The 18841-nt window shown below is 38.4% G+C and overlaps 1 protein-coding gene across 3 annotated transcripts in view; it reads right to left on the bottom strand.

Moving 5' to 3' along the window:
• The window catches only part of LOC126190656 (RB1-inducible coiled-coil protein 1), a 329494-nt gene that overhangs the window by 86709 nt on the left and 223944 nt on the right, over positions 1-18841 (bottom strand). For all 3 annotated transcript variants that reach the window (XM_049931087.1, XM_049931085.1, XM_049931086.1), the window contains exons 8-12: positions 11539-11910; positions 7012-7191; positions 6766-6930; positions 5046-5188; positions 2717-2906 (exon numbers count right to left, since the gene is read on the bottom strand). In XM_049931087.1, the coding sequence (XP_049787044.1) occupies positions 2717-2906; positions 5046-5188; positions 6766-6930; positions 7012-7191; positions 11539-11910 (1050 nt within the window). The remainder of the gene's footprint in view (positions 1-2716; positions 2907-5045; positions 5189-6765; positions 6931-7011; positions 7192-11538; positions 11911-18841) is intronic.

Here is an 18841-nt window from a genome sequence, read left to right as displayed (position 1 = left end):
GCTTTAAACTGCGCATACCACCCCCGAATGGAGTTAGCAGTTGGTGGATCTTTGTTGAACTTCGTCCTGAAGTGTCATGGCACTGTTATGATTGACTGATGTGAGTGCATTTCAAGCATGACATACGCTTTATCGGCTCCTGTCGCCATTTTGTCTCACTGTTCTCTTGAGCGCTCTGGCGGCAGAAACCTGAAGTGCGGCTTCAGCCGAACAAAACTTTATGAGTTTTTCTATGTATCTGTAGTGTATCGTGACCATATGTCAATGAATAGAGCTACAGTGAATTTATGAAATTGCTTCAATCATTTGTAATAGGCCTGTACAGATTGGAATCTTTAGTATATCGTTAGGAATTCCACATTGTAAACTATATTCTCCTTCAGTTGACCCAACACTTTTTTCTGCATACGAAAATCCTTAAAAAAGAAAATGATCCTCATATTCTTTAGACAAATGCGTTAATTCTTCAGAAAATAAATAACGATTGGTTAAGGGAGGTTGGAAGGAGAGTGCTGCAGGTACCTTAGACTTTATCCTGAAAAGGGCATGTCTAGCAGGCCACTTGAATTCACATACAATGGCCTGATTGGCTAACTTCAGCACTAACTGAGTCAGAAATGATGCAACACATTGAATTTTTTTCTTAAAATCATTTCTCAACACAACCTATCCTGCAACACCATTACAAGGTTTTCTGACTGTTTCTGACCTTGTGTAACCATTAGCGTTTCAACTTTTCAAATGAAATTTTCATTCTTGACTAGACTTTATCTTGTGAGATAAATGAAATTCTCATTTTAATGAAAGGATAAATGTCATGATGTATGTATATGGAGGTTAGAAATATCCAGTGTTTTACCATTATGAATGAGGCACCATTTTGGTGAATGTTATATGACACATTCCAAGAGCATGGACTGTTCTCCACTGAAACAAATATGTCCAAATGCTTACCGACTACCAACTAATGGCTCTTTCCTCAACACACTGTGGATTAGGTAATTCCTTCATCACTGAGATAGCACACCACCTCACTGCTACTATGTACAAGGTTGTTCAAATGAGACTGTCTTCATCTACTTGAATGGGCCCAATGCATGAGGTGATAGGGCTTGTTTCCTGTATCCTTCACGTTTAGCCCGCGATTTAGGGATTCCCTAAGCATCTTGAGTATATCTGTCTCTGGACAGCAGCTGACCTATCTACCTACAGAAACTATTTCTGAATAAATTACTTCAGTCATGATAATCAAGGTATAGGTGAATTTTCCTCTAGACTGGATGTGCGCTGTGTGGCAAACTGATGTGTCACTGAACATTTGTAGGATAAATTGTTTCAGTTGCTTTTTTATTTAACATTAATCAATGTAAACAGAGGTCAACAAATATCTTTTAAAAACTAATATACTTTTTGAAAAACCCATTAGGGCAGCCATGAAAACATTTGTAACAGAAACATAAATAATTTTTAGTCTACTGTCAAAGCTTGGAGTCCAGGCCTCCAGAATCAACACACATCAAACTCACACTGAGAACAAAGCTGGCTGTTTAAAAAAAATGAAAACTATACTTTTGGGAACATTCTGTGTTGTTCATCCTGAATCTAGGATCAAGAATCTAATAATTCATATCACAAACTGTACGACAGAAATCCAGTGCCTTAAAAAGTCCCATAAATGCACTTCTCAAAAGGACAATGGCAATACAGAGAGAACATGAGTGCCTACTAAAGATTTCTGTCTCCATTCCAAAGATACATTCCAGCTATTTTAAAAAAAAAAAAAAAAATAAAAAATAAAAAAAAAAAAAAAAAAAAAAAAAAAACGTAAAAATAATTTGTGCCGAAGCTCTCCCATCTCCCATACTTGCCCGCATAAATAATATGGACACATTTCTATATAATTCTCTGATTTAACGCAACTTCAGCCCTCCTGAAGTTACGTGTTTCAGCCTCTAAGAACCTATTGTGTAGTCACTGCAGAAAGATTTTACTGGACGATTCCTTCTGAATGCATATTATTAAAGACATTTGCAGTTGTTCCATTTTTACCACTTAAGAAAATAATGGCTTGAAAAATAATTGCTTAGAAGTGGTCTTCACTTGTATCTGGAACACTTAAAAACAAACCTCTCTCTCTCTCTCTCTCTCTCTCTCTCTCTCTCTCTCTCTCTCTCTCTCTCACACACACACACACACACATACACACACAACAAAGCAGTAGCAGCAGCTACTCAGCCAAGGCATATGAGACACACAATCTGATGACGAAAGGAAACATCAATGTGGGTTGACTACAAGCACTTAACGACCAAAATTCATATTTCTAATAAACTAATCATAAAACTAATCTATGTGTGACAGAAAAAAAAGAAAACACAGAACAGCACTACATGTCAAACGATTTTGGCATAAGCGAATTTGGGAGGGGGCTGGGAGGGCAAGTGTTCTGTACCTGGAGGAGGGCAACCAGAGTGTTCACGTCTTCCAGCTGCCGTCGTAGGTCCGAAGCGCCCTGGGAGTGGCACCTTGCACTGTTACTCTCCGTGTAGCTGGACGGCATCGACTCATCAATATAAAAGTCTGTTGTGGTGAACTCTTGTTGCTGGAGCTGACTCTGGTGCTGGGCAGATGAGGGCGAACAGGGGGAAGGTGCTGGTGAAGGCGAGGGTGTGGGAAGGGTGTGAGCGCTGCCAGCACTCTCACATCGGACACCAACCTCCAGCGTGGCAACTCGTTCGAGAGCAGCTGCCGAACCACTTTCCCCTTCATGTCCCTGTTCTGCGCTCGGCTCACAATGCACGGCGGCTCCGGTAACAGGCCGCGTCTGCCGTGTGTCAAATCCCAAATCCACAGGGCTCTGGCCGACTTTTTCAAACTCTTCAGTGTCCGTCTCGGACTCAAAACCCCTAAAAATGTTATTTGAAATCATAGAAATCAATAATTTCTTCCACAAAATAAAATATAATTAAAGAACATGGCAACCCAAATGTTCATCTCCTTTCCTAAAATGCCCATTACATATAAGCATATCCCTAAAAAGAATCAAACCACAATTAATATGAAATTGTTACTGAAACACTTAGCTCAAAATCACAAATTACCAATAGTATACACTACATTACCAGCTGATACTCTGCAGACACATACCACTGACAACCACAAAAAAAGTACAACCATTGAGTAGAGTAGAATTAAATGCTGCATTTTCCCAAATTCACATACTCATGAAAACAATGCTACAGTGTAACCCCGTGGAATCATTAGACATTTGTGTAACAGACTTTTATCAACATCAGAATTATGGCACAGATGGTGGCAGTAATGACTATAATGGTGACTCTCAGTCATCAGTGCCCACTCATGAACAAACAATGGAAAAGTCAACGTTGAAATATGAATAATAATAATAATAATAATAATAATAATAATAATAATAATAATAATATAAAAAGCATATATTGCTACTCACCGTAAACATGACATATTGAGTTGGAACAGGCACAATGGAAGGACTGTTACAAATTGAGCTTTCAGCCAAAGCCTTCTTATTAAGAAAACATACACACCCGATCATGCATGAGGCGTGCTTGCCTGAGTGAATGCGTATATATTTTCCTTTTCCTTTGTGAAGAAGGCTTTGGCTGATACATCAATGTGTAACAGTCTTTTCGTTGTGCCTGTCTGCATCTCAACGTGTCATCTTCATGGTGAGTAGCAATCTGTCCTTTTCATATCATTCATGAACAAAGCTATTTGGAGTTACTTACAATTAACATCAAAGAACAGGGGTTGGGTAATAAACAATGCAGTAGGAAGTTGGCACACACTTTAGAAAAAGCTGGGATTACCTCTGGGGTAAGAATGGTAGGATTGTTTTTTCTAGAAACAAAAGTAATCAGCTCACTTTGTAACTGACTCTTTGTGTCTGATACAGACACATTTTTGTACGACCAACAGATGCTACAACATTGGGATGAACATAAGATATGTCATACTACTTTCAGTCTACACAGATATGTTTGTTGCAAACATTATCAACAGAAAGCAGTTAAAACCTACAGCACTTTTACAAGTCTAAGTAAAGTATGTACTATTATAAGAATCATACAAAAAGTAATATTCTCTAGCTTGCTGTCTAACACACAATGGTTTACTACCATGTGGATTACAACTTGCACAAAATTCACAACACAAGCAGCAGCAGTAAGATAGCCCAGATTTACCAAGCCTGTATACAATCAACACAATGTAATACACAATAAAGGACTTCAGTATTTCTGGAATCAAGGTTAAATTTGTTCCTCTCAATTCAGTAACTGTGAGAGCTGAACGCTAACTAGCAATTAGGCAAATCAGTGACCACCGTCTTTACTTATTTATTTTTATATATAAATCTACTTCTGTGGCTCCAGCAAACATTTTGACACAGTTTCAAGGATCCTACACACTGTTATATAGCGGCCGAAGTGTCTTGTCAGATGGGAAAATGCACTGAATGGGGAAAGTTTCCATTAAAACAATCTGCACAGATTAACATATGCTCCACATTTACCACAAAGAGTACTAAATACAGGCCATTCTACTCTGATAAATTTTTTGAGTGAAATCAGCATTATAAAATACCATATATATTAATGTACTCTGCATGCCATTATTTAAAACAAGTTATACAAACCACATTATCAAAATTTAGCTACACCTTCAGAAATTACAATTTCTTTCAAGACTGTAGAAAAGTACAATACATAAACAACCCACACCTTTCTTTATTGTTACATACGATCACATTAATTTGACTAATGCTTAAGTGATCATGTACAATGGCTAGCCTCAACTGTGCAAGAAACTAAACATCATGATTTGATAAAGAGTGTGATTAGTTCCAACTTATATTTAATCTGTGTGTGTATGGCTGGGGGGGGGGGGGGGGTTATGTATTAGATGGTGAGTAAATAAAATGTAATTTCAATAGCTTCTGCTCCCACAACAAACTATTTACAATGTTACTGGAACCACATATTTTTTTATAAATTAACTAAACATACCTGTCAGGTTCCTTAACAGCAGCAGGTTCCTGAAGAGATATAGGACTAGAAGAATGCACCCTCACAACAGTATCAGCATCTCCTGTCTGGAGTAGAGTTGGATCCAAATTACTTGCAAGACCGGCATCAGTTACAACTTTCACCTATGCAAAACAATAAAAGAGGATCATACAACATTTATATTGCTAGCATTGCAACGAGACACCAACACCCTGCCTTATAAAATCAAAGTCAGATTTAGTATCAAATTTAGATTTTCTTTTAACAGATTACTATGATTTATTATAATAAATTGTGATGACTTACTCATTATCTATTAAAAGTGACGTATCCAAAAGTTACACAATTCCAATTCATTGTATGTGAAAGCAATTTCTTAAGTAACTCCACTTTGTGACTAAGTTTGAAGCAAATAATAGAAGTTACTCTCAGATGCCTTTCACACATTAAATGTGAGATGACCTGGTGGTGGAGCAGGGTGGTAGAGGGAGAAGGGTGAATACACAGGGTGTCCCAGGAGGAATGGTCAACACTCAGGGCTAACAGGAACAATCATCTGAAGCAAAAAACTTCATATAGACTTATGCCTTATTTTGAATGGTATCCGAGACAGAACACATTTAATGTATATTGTCATTAATTTTCTGTAGCATTCAACACTAGCTGTCTAACACGTCATTGCCAGGGTATCCATTCTGTTTTCTATCAGAAACAAAGACAAAGACGCAGCTGCTTCGCATGTCTACAACATGATTTTGTAAATGTGCCACACACACACACACACACACACACACACACACACACACACACACACACACCTATAATACATAATATGGATATTGTCAAGTTTACACTTGTAAACTGTTGGTTAACATCAAAACATGAATCCCACTGTCAACTTCAATTCTTTTGTGCACACTTGGGAGAACATACAGTGTCACTTATCCGAGAGATACCGTAACGAGGGCAGCAGCGTCCACGTGACCGATCAATTCTTCTCTCGTTTACTCTTTCGTTCATACACCTCGGACTTCATCCTACCACATAAACAAAAAGTTAATGGTGTTCAGTCTGGCGATCTTGGGTTAAATATATTTTATCTTGAAATTCATTCAGAACTGGGCATATGTCCATATGAAACTTTTAATCTCAAATGAGCATTTCTGTCATGTACCTGAATACTGACCTCCAAGAGATGCCTGTATATGGAAGGCCTAAGTGTTTGGATCATACTGTAATGTCTCTTCCCCAGTCAGTTGTAACCTTTTATGGGCATGTCCTTGATGAATAAAACGTCATTATTCCATTGCACAAACAATTTTCCTTGCAACTGTAGACTTCACTGTTCTGTTCACTTCATAGTGCTATAAATTTCACAGTCTTGCTAAAGATGCAGGAAGTTGTCAACTCCCGCAAAATATATTTATTGGTCTTCCAGAACTTTATCATAAATGTTCTCTGGCTCCTATTCTACATTCCTGTATCTAGCAGTATACTAAAACCATAGAAACTTAAGTCCAATCAGGGACAGCCTGAGCTACTGCCGCAGCAGGCAATAAAACAAAGTTTGACTTTAAACTGTACTCACATGATTAACATTATTTCTTAGCAAAACAACATAATCAACACAAATGAACAGACAGCCTCCTGGTATGAGTGTGTCAATAATAAAACTTTAAAAAGCTAGTACTTTTTTCCAGATTTTAATATTTATGCTTACTAGTCTGTCTTCAAGGGCAGTGTCTTCCTTTTCTTCGGTTTTCATTGTACCAGAGACTGATTTAGACAGGAAAAACTGTGTAATTGCACCAAGATCAGGAAGTGAGAGAGAGATATTCAGTTCTGGTAACTCATTCTTTAAGCGATCTACATCATCCACCGTTAGCTGAAAATAAGCAGTGTAATAAGAAACAGCCATTTTCTAAAAACACCAACATTTCTTTTACCAATTGCACAGCACAATTACCTTTGGAAGACCAGAATCAAAAACAGATGGTGCTTGGGTTGCAAATGAGGGGGGCATGTCCTCCATTCCAGGGAAAAGTGTGTTTAAAAAGTGGCCCTCAAATTGTCTCTGGAATTCCTGTCTTCTTGCTACTTCATCATTGTATACAGTCAGCAATTGACATGCCAGATCACTTGCCCACTAATGAACATAGAAGTTTAATATTTAAAAAATTATTCTTAATAATATACTGCTTATATTACCAACTATAAATGTAATAGATTCACCTTCTTCCACCCTGTAAATTTAACACATAAATAATGAAAATAAAGCATCTGAAACTGCTGTTCCAAAAGATTAAAAAGCAATTACTTGGTAACACAAAGGCTAGATACAAACTGTAACAAATAGCTTGATTTTTCAGCTGCATTTTCAGCAGTTTGTGCTATTGTACAAGAGTAACCCCAAAAGTAAGGTCTCCTATTTTTTTGTAAGTACATAGACCTGTTATTTCTACAATGGTTTACATCAGTTTAGAGCTTGAACATTTAGTTATTTTTTGACATAGTCACCAGTTCTGTCAATGCATTTTTGTAGAAGCTGTGGCAGTTTTTGTATGCCCATGTCATACCAGCTCGCCACCATGCAGTTCGTCATGAATTTCGGTCTGACCAGCTGCAAACTCTCTAAACCACTTACAAACATTTTTGACATCCATGCACGACTCATCATACACTTTCGTCAATTGGCAATGGATTTCAATCGGCACAGCACCATTTGCATTCAAAAACCAAGTAACTGCACACAATTCGCACTTGGCAGTAACATCCAACAGGAGCTCGAATCTCAACGGCCGCCAAGGAAAGACTGAGCAACTCAGCGTGGAGTGTGCGTGTTTACACACAGTTCATGAAGCATTCTTCGTAACAGTGTGACCAACTGCCACACAAACAGAGTTCTGTACATATAAATAAATAGGAGACCTTACTTTTAGGATTACCCTCGTATGTTGTGCGGCAATTACATAAAGACCATACAAGACACAATTTATCAATTATGGGATTCAGTAAAACATGACACAAATCTTTTGATTCTGGACCAATACTGGAAAAAAGGACAATATTACGGACGGTCACAATTGTCAGATAGTATTAAGCTATTAATAAGTTGTCATCAATCTAATACAACACCCATGTTTAACACTGACTTTGTCAAATTTAGAAGTGTCATGAAAACTGATGTAATAAGAACTCTACATTTCTCCAAGAACCAGAAGACTGTGCTATTATTTTTGTTGTTGTTATAGTTGTTTAGGTGCCATTACTGTCACAATCAAGGTCTTTTGCATCCACAATTGTGCATAATGATGCAAATAAACAATGGAACCAACTAAATAAATGTAAGTAATTGGTCATATAAACAGTTGCCATGAGGGTCAAACAGAAAGCTGTAAAGCATGTATGACGGTTGTGCAAGAATGTCGAGAGATTGACTGAATTTTTTTTGTTTGTGTGTGCAGGGAGTGCAGACTATGAAACAAAGTGATACTTCAAGCATGATGAGTTATCAAACTGACAGACTGAAGTACAAGCAATAAAAAAAATACACTATCAGAATACAAAATTCTAAATTATATCCAAATATCTATGCACTTATACTCAATGAGAGAAAAACAGTGAGACACAACACAAAATGAGAAAATAAAAAACAAAATGTAAAAGGCATGAACAAATGTGTGGACAAAAGGAGGGAACGGGAGGAATGACGACTTGATGTAGCAAGAATTAAATGCCAGGGGAGAGAGGGAAAAAAAAATTAGGAACACCAACCTTAGCTACTGGAAAGTAGATTCCAGGTAGTGAGATAAAGGGGTAGAGTCTGCAGGTAACCTAAATCCAACATCAGAGGCATGCCAAATACAACTAATACACCAGTAGGGGCATGTTACAGGTATAAGTGAAACATGTGTATGTTGCCAGCACACTACTTGCGAAAGGTGAAGCTCATGACCAAAAGCACATCTGGAAATGCCAAGGTTTCTTTAAAATTGCACACTCTTTCGATATGTTGCATTTCACACAGTTTCATCAGAATCAGGGGTGTCCCTCCCATGCACAGCAATCATCAGTACTGGCCAGAAACAGCGTTTTGAATGTCACTTGACCACTGTGAGGTAAATGTGTTATATTTGACAACATTTTCTATAATTTATAGGTCTGTGTCATTACGATGTATAGCAACATCAATCGGGATGTACCATTGCATTGGTGCTTTATATAACTTGTGAACATGTGTCAGGAAAGTTACAGATGTTTCACAGAACAAGAAAACATGACAGAAGGCAGTCTCTTTCCACAAGAGAAACAATTTTTCAAGGAAGTCACTTTCAAGGTAACAAAACTTAAGGAAGCCTATACTCCAGGAACAGTTCCACAACTGTACGTCAGTATCCCATAGTATCTTCATTTTTCATCAGATGATGGGAAATAAGTAACTTCAGCAACTTCTCAAAACAATGTGAACAATGACTACAGTCAGCTAACTGACTGATCCCTGAACAGATACATCACCAGATTATTTTCCATGGAATAACCTTGTTCACAAGCAGCAATCTTTCATTAGGATGATTTTCCTTCTATTTCAAGTTGCTGTAGAAGCAAATAAATATGTAATAGCAGCAGGAGATCCCTGTGACAGAAACCAGTGGAGTATTACATGTGTTCTGTAAAGACAGGCATGAAATTAGTCTTTCATGAAAGTAAAGCAATCCCATGATAGTATTCACAGATGAAGTACTGTATAAATGAGAGAGCATACATGGAATCACAAGAACAGTAACTGAGCAAGAGGACTGTCAGAGAGCTCTGTGCAAGCCTGCGTCAAACGTAAGATTACTTGAATGCTTTACTTTACAGGAGAACTGCATTAACTCTTCCACAAAAGGAAGAAATTACCCACCAACCAACAGTGCAAAGCAGTACAGTGCCAGTTGTTCTAACAATGCATGCCAGAACACTGAATCTGTAACATGGTATTGTTACATTCCTTCCTGGATTTTCCATTGTTTGAATTTGTAACATGAATATTTTGGTAGTCAGCATAGGTGATAGCCACCACAACACAATTTTAATTAAAGTGACCACCTTGTCAGTTTTCATTCCTTTTTCACTTTTCAAATGATAATTTTTCATAAGCCTGCATCATATTTTACAGAACCTGTTGCCTTGATAACACAGACAAATCAGAAATAACAAGACAGCATCTGTGAAAGAGGGTTAAAATGTTGTTCTGGCAGCCACATTAAAGAACACCCTCACTCATGAGGTTAAAAAAAAAGCACAGGTGAATATGAGTCCAAAAAGTGTAGTGGTAATTTCAAGCAAAGTTCCATATAATGTACAGCAGTATTGGAGAGACAATGTGAACAGCAATATTAGAAATATGACGTGAACCTGCCAACAACAAAGTGCGGGCCAGCAATAACAGACTGTTACAGAACTCCCATTAAAGTCACTTAGTAACTGATGTTTCAGTGAGTTGAGTGGCAGGAGCCAGCTGCCATCCAATCTGTGCTCACTGTGTTGTCGGTTTTGCAGGTTACATGCAGCACCTTGTGAAGTGTGGCTGGCAGCATCGCCTGCCACACTGCAGTCTGTCAATCACAAAGTAATTTTAATTGGGGTACAGAATACAATTTCCAGTGTACTCTCATTCCATTCTTCCTGACCACTGGTCACTGACTAATGTTTGAAGCACTCACTTCCATAATTGTGTGTGTTGTTTGGGGAAGGAGACCAGACAGCGAGGTCATCGGTCTCATCGGATTAGGGAAGGACGGGGAAGGAAGTCGGCCGTGCCCTTTGAAAGGAACCATCCCGGCATTTGCCTGGAGCGATTTAGGGAAATCACGGAAAACCTAAATCAGGATGGCCGGACGCGTGATTGAACCGTCGTCCTCCCGAATGCGAGTCCAGTGTCTAACCACTGCGCCACCCCGCTCGGTTTCCATAATTGCTTCACTATTTTGACTGTTACTGTAATAGCATGAGGACCAAATAAACACACACTTCAACAAATTGTGGAAAGTAAACAACTTCTCAAAACATTTTACATACTTGACATTCTGGGAAAATTTCATAAGACACTTTCAAGGTCTTATTATTGCATCCACATGCAGTTGAAACAAATTATTGAGGAATGTGAAGAAGAACAAAAAGAAGCAAAGAGAGGGGGAGGAGGAGGAGGAGGAGGAGGAGGAGGAGGAGGAGGAGGAGGAGGAGGTGGTGGTATTTATCAGAAACTTGAATGGACATTTCAAATAATGTTTATTTGAAATGTCACTGTGCTCAGGAGCAGAGTGCATTAAAAAAAACACGTAACACTTTTTTTTGCATAATGTCTCAGCCCATACAGTGTGTGTCAGATACATATTTTGTTCACATGCAATAATTATTATTTTTTTTTTGTTAAGTTCTTTTGCTATTAAGTCATATTATTAGGTAGGTTTCATTGCATCAAAAAAGCAGTATTAGTAGCAATATTACATACCATGAGGAATGCCTGTGAGAATGTTCGACGGCGTACAACTTCCCCTACAGCCTTAACATACATTTGTGGGGCCAGGTGAATCTGCCGTACTATTTCCAACTGGCGCCTCAACCTCTTCAGGCTTTCATGATAAATCATAAATTTGCTATCCACCTCATATATATGATTTTCAACATACATAACCCATCGCAGCCTGTGGTAAAGATTTGTGCTAAGTTCCTCTTTTGCACGTGTACATCTTCGCTTTATGTCTCGAAGCTGATGATGATTCTTCAACATAACAAGCATTTGTCGCTTGTGTGATGTGCATAAATCAGGCAATATGGATGGGTCACCCAAGTTGCTGGCACGGTTTTGATTTTGCAAAAATGCCTGGAAAAAAATAGTAAAGATGTCAGCATACATGTGCAGAAAAAGCACTGGTTTTACAAGGGGAACTATACTGAATATATTTGTTTTGACATTTAAAAACTTGAGTGAGTGAATATATGCCATGTTTAAATACATAAAAGATATGTTACTACTACTTCATAACTTTATTTCAGTTTTGATCCTGTAAAATCATTTTTTGAAAATTATCAGCCCATTCACAATAACTGCCAGCGTGCGCGAGACTTTCAAACCCTTTGCACTACAGTCTTAACACAAGAATGAAATGAGAGAGATGACATTACGTTAATAATTTGTCTCCAGAACAAAAAGGTCCAAAATATGCTTTCAGAAAATCTGTAAATTAATGTCTAACAAGGGGAGGATCCGACATGTAGGTCGCCAATTTTGATCAAGTCTTCTAAGGATATTCTATATTAAAAATAAAGACACACATGATCCAGCTTTTTGCTAGTTTTTTAAAAACTCTAGGTCAAAGATAATGACAAAAAATTATATTTTGAATTCTATACATCAAAATATCAACTACAAAATATTTTTATTAACATTACATGGGGGTCCTAAGTTAATAATGTTCGAGTTATTAACATTTTTGTGTTTTAATGCTGTACCTTCAGTACCTGTCTTTCAATGCATCTAGCAGAGCAAAGACAATGGTCAAGGCATCAGAGTACTAAACCAGTGGTTCATATTCAATTCTTGGTAGTTACTTTTTTTCGATTCGATTTTTTTTTATCTGATATTATTGTGATAATCTGAATACTTTTCTTCTGTCTTTTATGAAGTACAAAATCAAGTATATATAAATATGTGTAATGTGTAAGCCAAGACACGTGTCTCTTTATTTTCAATACAGACCATCCTCGGGAAACTTTATCAAAATCGATGACCCACATGTAAGGCTTTTCCCTTCAACACCATATTAACTCAATGTGAGATAATTTCAAATAAAGCAACTTGATTTTTTTTAACAACGTTTTTATTCTCTAGGTAACCTTTTTGGCAAGTGAGATAGACTATTCCCCATATTTTCTGTGCTTGCTATTCCAGTTCCGATTTGTTTTTCTGGTAAACCAGTCCAGCAAGTTTGAAAGGCTACTGGAAGGCATATAATTTGTGGTAGCCACTTGATGGCACTCGTGTAATCTGAGAATGTTGCTGCAGCACTGGCTATGGAGACACATCCATCCTGCTGGCCTACCAGCACTCGAGGCTGCTCTATAATGCCAGCAGTGCAGCCTCCCAGCCAGTCAGTCTTTATTTCACTGCGTTACTGAACTGATCTCAGCATGCATCGTTCTTTGGTGCTGGATTTGCTAAGTCTTAAGTTTTCAATCTCTGTTTACTCAATGGACTCGCTATACTGCCATACCACCTCCATTGTGTCTTTCCCTTCTTGTTGGCCACCTGTTTACTCTCTGACAGCTCGATGTTCATGTCCTCAGCAAGTCTCCACGGATTTGCAAGTCGTTCCCGGTCTTGTTCAACTCCAGTCACCATAGTCAGTGTTATTTTTGCACATAATGAATTAAACCATTGTTTGTTTTATAATTCATATTTGTGCTTTTTTCCCCTTGGTAATTCAAACGCAAAGTTTATGCTGTCTCTCAGGCAGTTTCTATAATTAATAACAACATCCATGTTTCATCTGTTTCTAACTGTGAACAACACATTTACGATAGTAAATAACACGTTAAGCTTGTACCACTGAAGGGTCGGGTCTCTACATGAGCCTCTTCATGATTTTGCTTAACATTTAACTTAATGTCCCCCATCTCTGGCAGCTCAGTTCAGGGCGCCAACTGTGCTCTAAGATTTTTGGTAATTATCAGAGCCCCACGTGCATATTCAATACATTTATGTGCAATTATGTCAGCGTATACATCCTTTCCTCCTCTCACCTGATGAATGAAATGCATGAAATAGTGTACAAGATAAATTTCAATATGTAGATAAGTTGGAGTAACAGTTGTTTGCTACTGTTGCAGAATAGCTAACCCTATAAAGCATGTACCAGGTGACAAGGAAGTTTCTGTTCATCTTGGGTGAAGCTCTTGTAGAAGTTGGTGCCACACAATGGGAGCTCTAGGCACTTCTGGAGGAACAGAACGCGTTGATTCCAAAAGTGTTCAGCAGTGCTATGGGAGGCGCAAAACAGGCAACAGCTACTAAGTGTGAGTGTGCCTATTCATAGTAAATTTAACATCTTATTTTTGTAGATTTCAGCTCCAGTAAAAATTAACATCTTGCTCTCATCGCTTATTGCTCATCGAGTGGTATACAGAATTTTTCTCGCTACTTCCAGAATACTATAAGCAGTTGCACTTAGCCATGCATGACAGCTATTGTTCTGCTTTACCTCTATTCAAATGTGGACGCATGATGTTTCTTCTCAGTTCAGTCTGATTTAGTTCATTGGTGATCTCCTGAGTATAGTGTAACTGAACAGATTTCTGAAACTTTGCTAGTTTCAATTTCAGTTTGTGATCTATTCTCCACATGTCTTTGTTGTCTCAGCATGTGTTAAGTACAGATTTAATGGATCCGAGAGCCTTAAGCTTGCAGATCGTGTCTCACAGTAACTTATCCTGTCCAGTTTGTTTTGTTATTCTGAATTTTACGACTCATTTTGTGCACCTCAATTCATTGAAACATCAACCATTTTTCTTTCGTGTACATCCAGATACTGACTTCCCACTTTCCATGTCAATAGGTACCTAATTTTTATGGGTTCCTCAATCACAAGCACCTATCCCAAACCTGATCCTTCACTTACAGATACGCTTCACCTCATCTGTGGTACCACAGATTAATGGACACAGTGAAAGTCCAGTATACAGTAGATTTAGATACAATAGGGTGTAAAAATCTAATTTTACTCTGCACGTTGTATTCCGTTATAGCACTTGCCCCGGTAACCTTCAAGCCTTGGATACAGTAACCATAAGGAAGAGGTGACAAAACTCAACTCTGATTTATCTTACTATTATAATTACACCATAATTGGCACTGGACAAAACTTAGTACACGTCTCGCAGTTAACACTGACAAGCGGTCAAAAACTGACTGTATAATAATAGTTCACAAAAATCAAAATGAGCACAAATGTGTGTACATCATATGTTATTCAGACTCCCAATTTCAGTGCACTTGTTAAACAAAAAGCACATTCTGTGAATGAAATACTGACTGAAGAATGGTGATACAAAAGCAAGTTTAAAAATGAAAGCTTTGTACCCGATGGAACAACCAGGAGACGACTGAAACGGGAATGAGACAATGAACTTAATGAATGCCTTTTAAAGGTGGTTTTTTAAAACAGCAAAGTGAAGACGTGCCACTTTCTCGGTCAATTACTAGAGCACAAGCTGAAAAATTTCACTTTAACATATGTGGCAACAAATTGGTTGCAACAAATGGTTTTCAATGTGGAAATCTCAGCATGTGATGTAACTGAACAAGCATCAAATGAGAAGCACAGTTTTTTAAATGGTGAATCTGCTTTAAAATTTCCTGAAATTATACAAAAAATAATTGGGAAATGAAAACTTAAATGAACTAGGGTGTAACTATATGAAGAAACAACACTTTATTACTGACTGTTTCCAATCAGTGATCGTCAGTGTCAGACATTCAGGAAAAGATGGATTTGAAAATGAATAGAAACAGAATTGCTATCCTCTCATCATAAATAAATTGGGTAGCAACAATCTGAAACCACACTGCAATGGGCAGAAGAGCCCAAAATGACTGAAGCCATGTAAACATATCCATCATAGTTCACTTACATGCATTGAAAGAAAGAATCTGGATAACATGCAACATCTTCATGAAGTTATTTCAACAATAGTTTGCTCCATCAGTGAGAAAGAACCTGTATTCACTTAAACCGAAAGAAGCTTTACTAATACTTTAACAATGCTCATCCACCAGCTGAAATGCTGTAGTCAGAAGATGGAGAAAACAAAAACTTTGTTTATGTACTAAAGCACAACCTCATTAATTCAGCTTCTGGATTAGGGCACCAAACAAAGCATGAAGGCTTATTATCACCATGAGCTCCATGAACTGCTTACTTCAATACTAAATTCATGTGAGGAAATGGAAATTTTCTTGAAATCTGTAAATCTGAAGACTGTTGCCTATTTAGTTACTTAGTAGGCCTAACATGGCAAAGCATCAGTATGATCATTATTAGGAATTTCTAGGAGAATGACTCCAATATAGAAAATGTAACAGATGAATGTACAGGGCTATTACAAATGATTGAAGCGATTTCATAAATTCACTGTAGCTCTATTCAGTGACATATGGTCACGACACACTACAGATATGTAGAAAAACTCATAAAGTTTTGTTCGGCTGAAACCGCACTTCAGGTTTCTGCCGCCAGAGCGCTCAAGAGAACAGTGAGACAAAATGGCGACAGGAGCCGATAAAGCGTATGTCATGCTTGAAATGCACTCACATCAGTCAGTCATAACAGTGCAACGACACTTCAGAACCAAGTTCAACAAAGATCCACCAACTGCTAACTCCATTCGGCGATGGTATGCGCAGTTTAAAGCTTCTGGATGCCTCTGTAAGGGGAAATCAACGGGTCGGCCTGCAGTGAGCGAAGAAACGGTTGAACGCGTGCAGGCAAGTTTCACGCGTAGCCCGCGGAAGTCAACGAATAAAGCAAGCAGGGAGCTAAACGTACCACAGCCGACGGTTTGGAAAATCTTACGGAAAAGGCTAAAGCAGAAGCCTTACAGTTTACAATTGCTACAAGCCCTGACACCCGATGATAAAGTCAAACGCTTTGAATTTTTGGCGCGGTTGCAACAGCTCACGGAAGAGGATGCATTCAGTGCGAAACTTTTTTCAGTGATGAAGCGATGGGGTTATGTGAAAGATTCAGTGTTTAAACCTCCTCTACCAAGAAACGTGCCAGAACTGCGAGCTCGCATCAACAATGCTTTCGAACTCATTGACGGGGACATGCTGCGCCGAGTGTGGGAGGAACTTGATTATCGGCTTGATGTCTGCCGAATCACTAAAGGGGCACTTATCGAACATTTGTGAATGCCTAAAAAAACTTTTTGAGTTTTTGTACGTGTGTGCAAAGCACTGTGAAAATATCTCAAATAATAAAGTTATTGTAGAGCTGTGAAATCGCTTCAATCATTTGTAATAACCCTGTATACAGGGTGTTACAAAAAGAGATGGCCAAACTTTCAGGAAACATTCCTCACACACAAAGAAAGAAAATATGTTATGTGGACATGTGTCCGGAAATGCTTACTTTGCATGTTAGAGCTCATTTTATTACTTCTCTTCAAATCACATTGCTCATGGAATGGAAACACACAGCAACAGAACGTACCAGCGTGACTTCAAACACTTTGTTACAGGAAATGTTCAAAATGTCCTCCGTTAGCGAGGATACGTGCATCCACCCTCCGTCGCATGGAATCCCTGATGCGCTGATGCAGCCCTGGAGAATGGCGTATTGTATCACAGCCGTCCACAATACGAGCACGAAGAGTCTCTACATTTGGTACCGGGGTTGCGTAGACAAGAGCTTTCAAATGCCCCCATAAATGAAAGTCAAGAGGGTTGAGGTCAGGAGAGCGTGGAGGCCATGGAATTGGTCCGCCTCTACCAATCCATCGGTCACCAAATCTGTTGTTGAGAAGCGTACGAACACTTCGACTGAAATGTGCAGGAGCTCCATCGTGCATGAACCACATGTTGTGTCGTACTTGTAAAGGCACATGTTCTAGCAGCACAGGTAGAGTATCCCATATGAAATAATGATAACATGCTCCATTGAGCGTAGGTGGAAGAACAAAACTAAAATGAGCGCTAACACGGAAATTAAGCGTTTCCGGACACATGTCCACATAACATCTTTTCTTTATTTGTGTGTGAGGAATTTTTCCTGAAAGTTTGGCCGTACCTTTTTGTAACACCCTGTATATGTAGGTTTCAAAAGTAGTGAAGGAGAAGAACAAGAAGAATAATGATCTCAGTGCATGTGATACACTGGATAATATAAACAAAGTGATTATGCAGATGATACAATGTGAATCAAAACCATATTCAGTTGGGTGCATCTGATGAACAAAAAAACAATATGCATAAAAGATAATGTACAAAATGATCTGTCAAAAAAGCTAACTTAATTCTTTACAGACTAAAAAACCCAAAGTAGCTTGTAACATTCTTTAAATTTCAATGTTGTGTAATACATATTACAGTTAACACTGTGTTATGCACTTTCCCAAATTTTTCATGTGTATGTTGTTACTCCACAGCTCACTCTCTATATACCACAGTTACACTCTTTATGCATAGGTACCATATTTACTCGATTCTAAGCCGCACTCGAATCTAAGCCGCACCTGAAAAATGAGACTTGAAATAAAGGGAAAAAAAATTTCCCGAATCTAAGCCGCACGTCAAATTTGCGACTCGAAATTCAAGGGGAGAGAAAACTTTTAGGCCGCACCTCCAAATCGAAACAAAGTTGTCCATTGTAATACGAGACACAATTTAGGTCGAATGAATGACGATACAGCCACAGTAGTTTTGTTCGAGTCGTAAGCTTAGCAGTTAAGCTTTACCAGGTAGCCATTGCTATGTGTCAGGCGCTCCGTCCGTATTTATACAGGTACCCTTCCTTTTTCACGTGCTTCGTCTGGTTTGAATCGATTGCTTATTTTGCTTTGATCTGATAAGTGCCGTTTTCTTTGTTATAGGTGTTTACGTCACTCTAAGCTGAAAATGCATTACTGTACTGTGTCAGGCATTGTTTGTCGCATTCTGGTAGTTCGTGTTTACGGCCTGTCGCCGCTCGCGGCATGGCTTGCTTGCTTTTGTGCGCGCTACCGCCGCTTACAATAAAAAAAAAAGGGGGAGGAATCGT

Source organism: Schistocerca cancellata, chromosome 6, assembly GCF_023864275.1.
Source record: "Schistocerca cancellata isolate TAMUIC-IGC-003103 chromosome 6, iqSchCanc2.1, whole genome shotgun sequence".
In the NCBI taxonomy this organism is placed as follows: Eukaryota; Metazoa; Arthropoda; class Insecta; order Orthoptera; family Acrididae; genus Schistocerca; species Schistocerca cancellata.
Note: the sequence above shows the minus strand (reverse complement) of the source record. Positions and strands in the feature narration are given on the sequence as shown.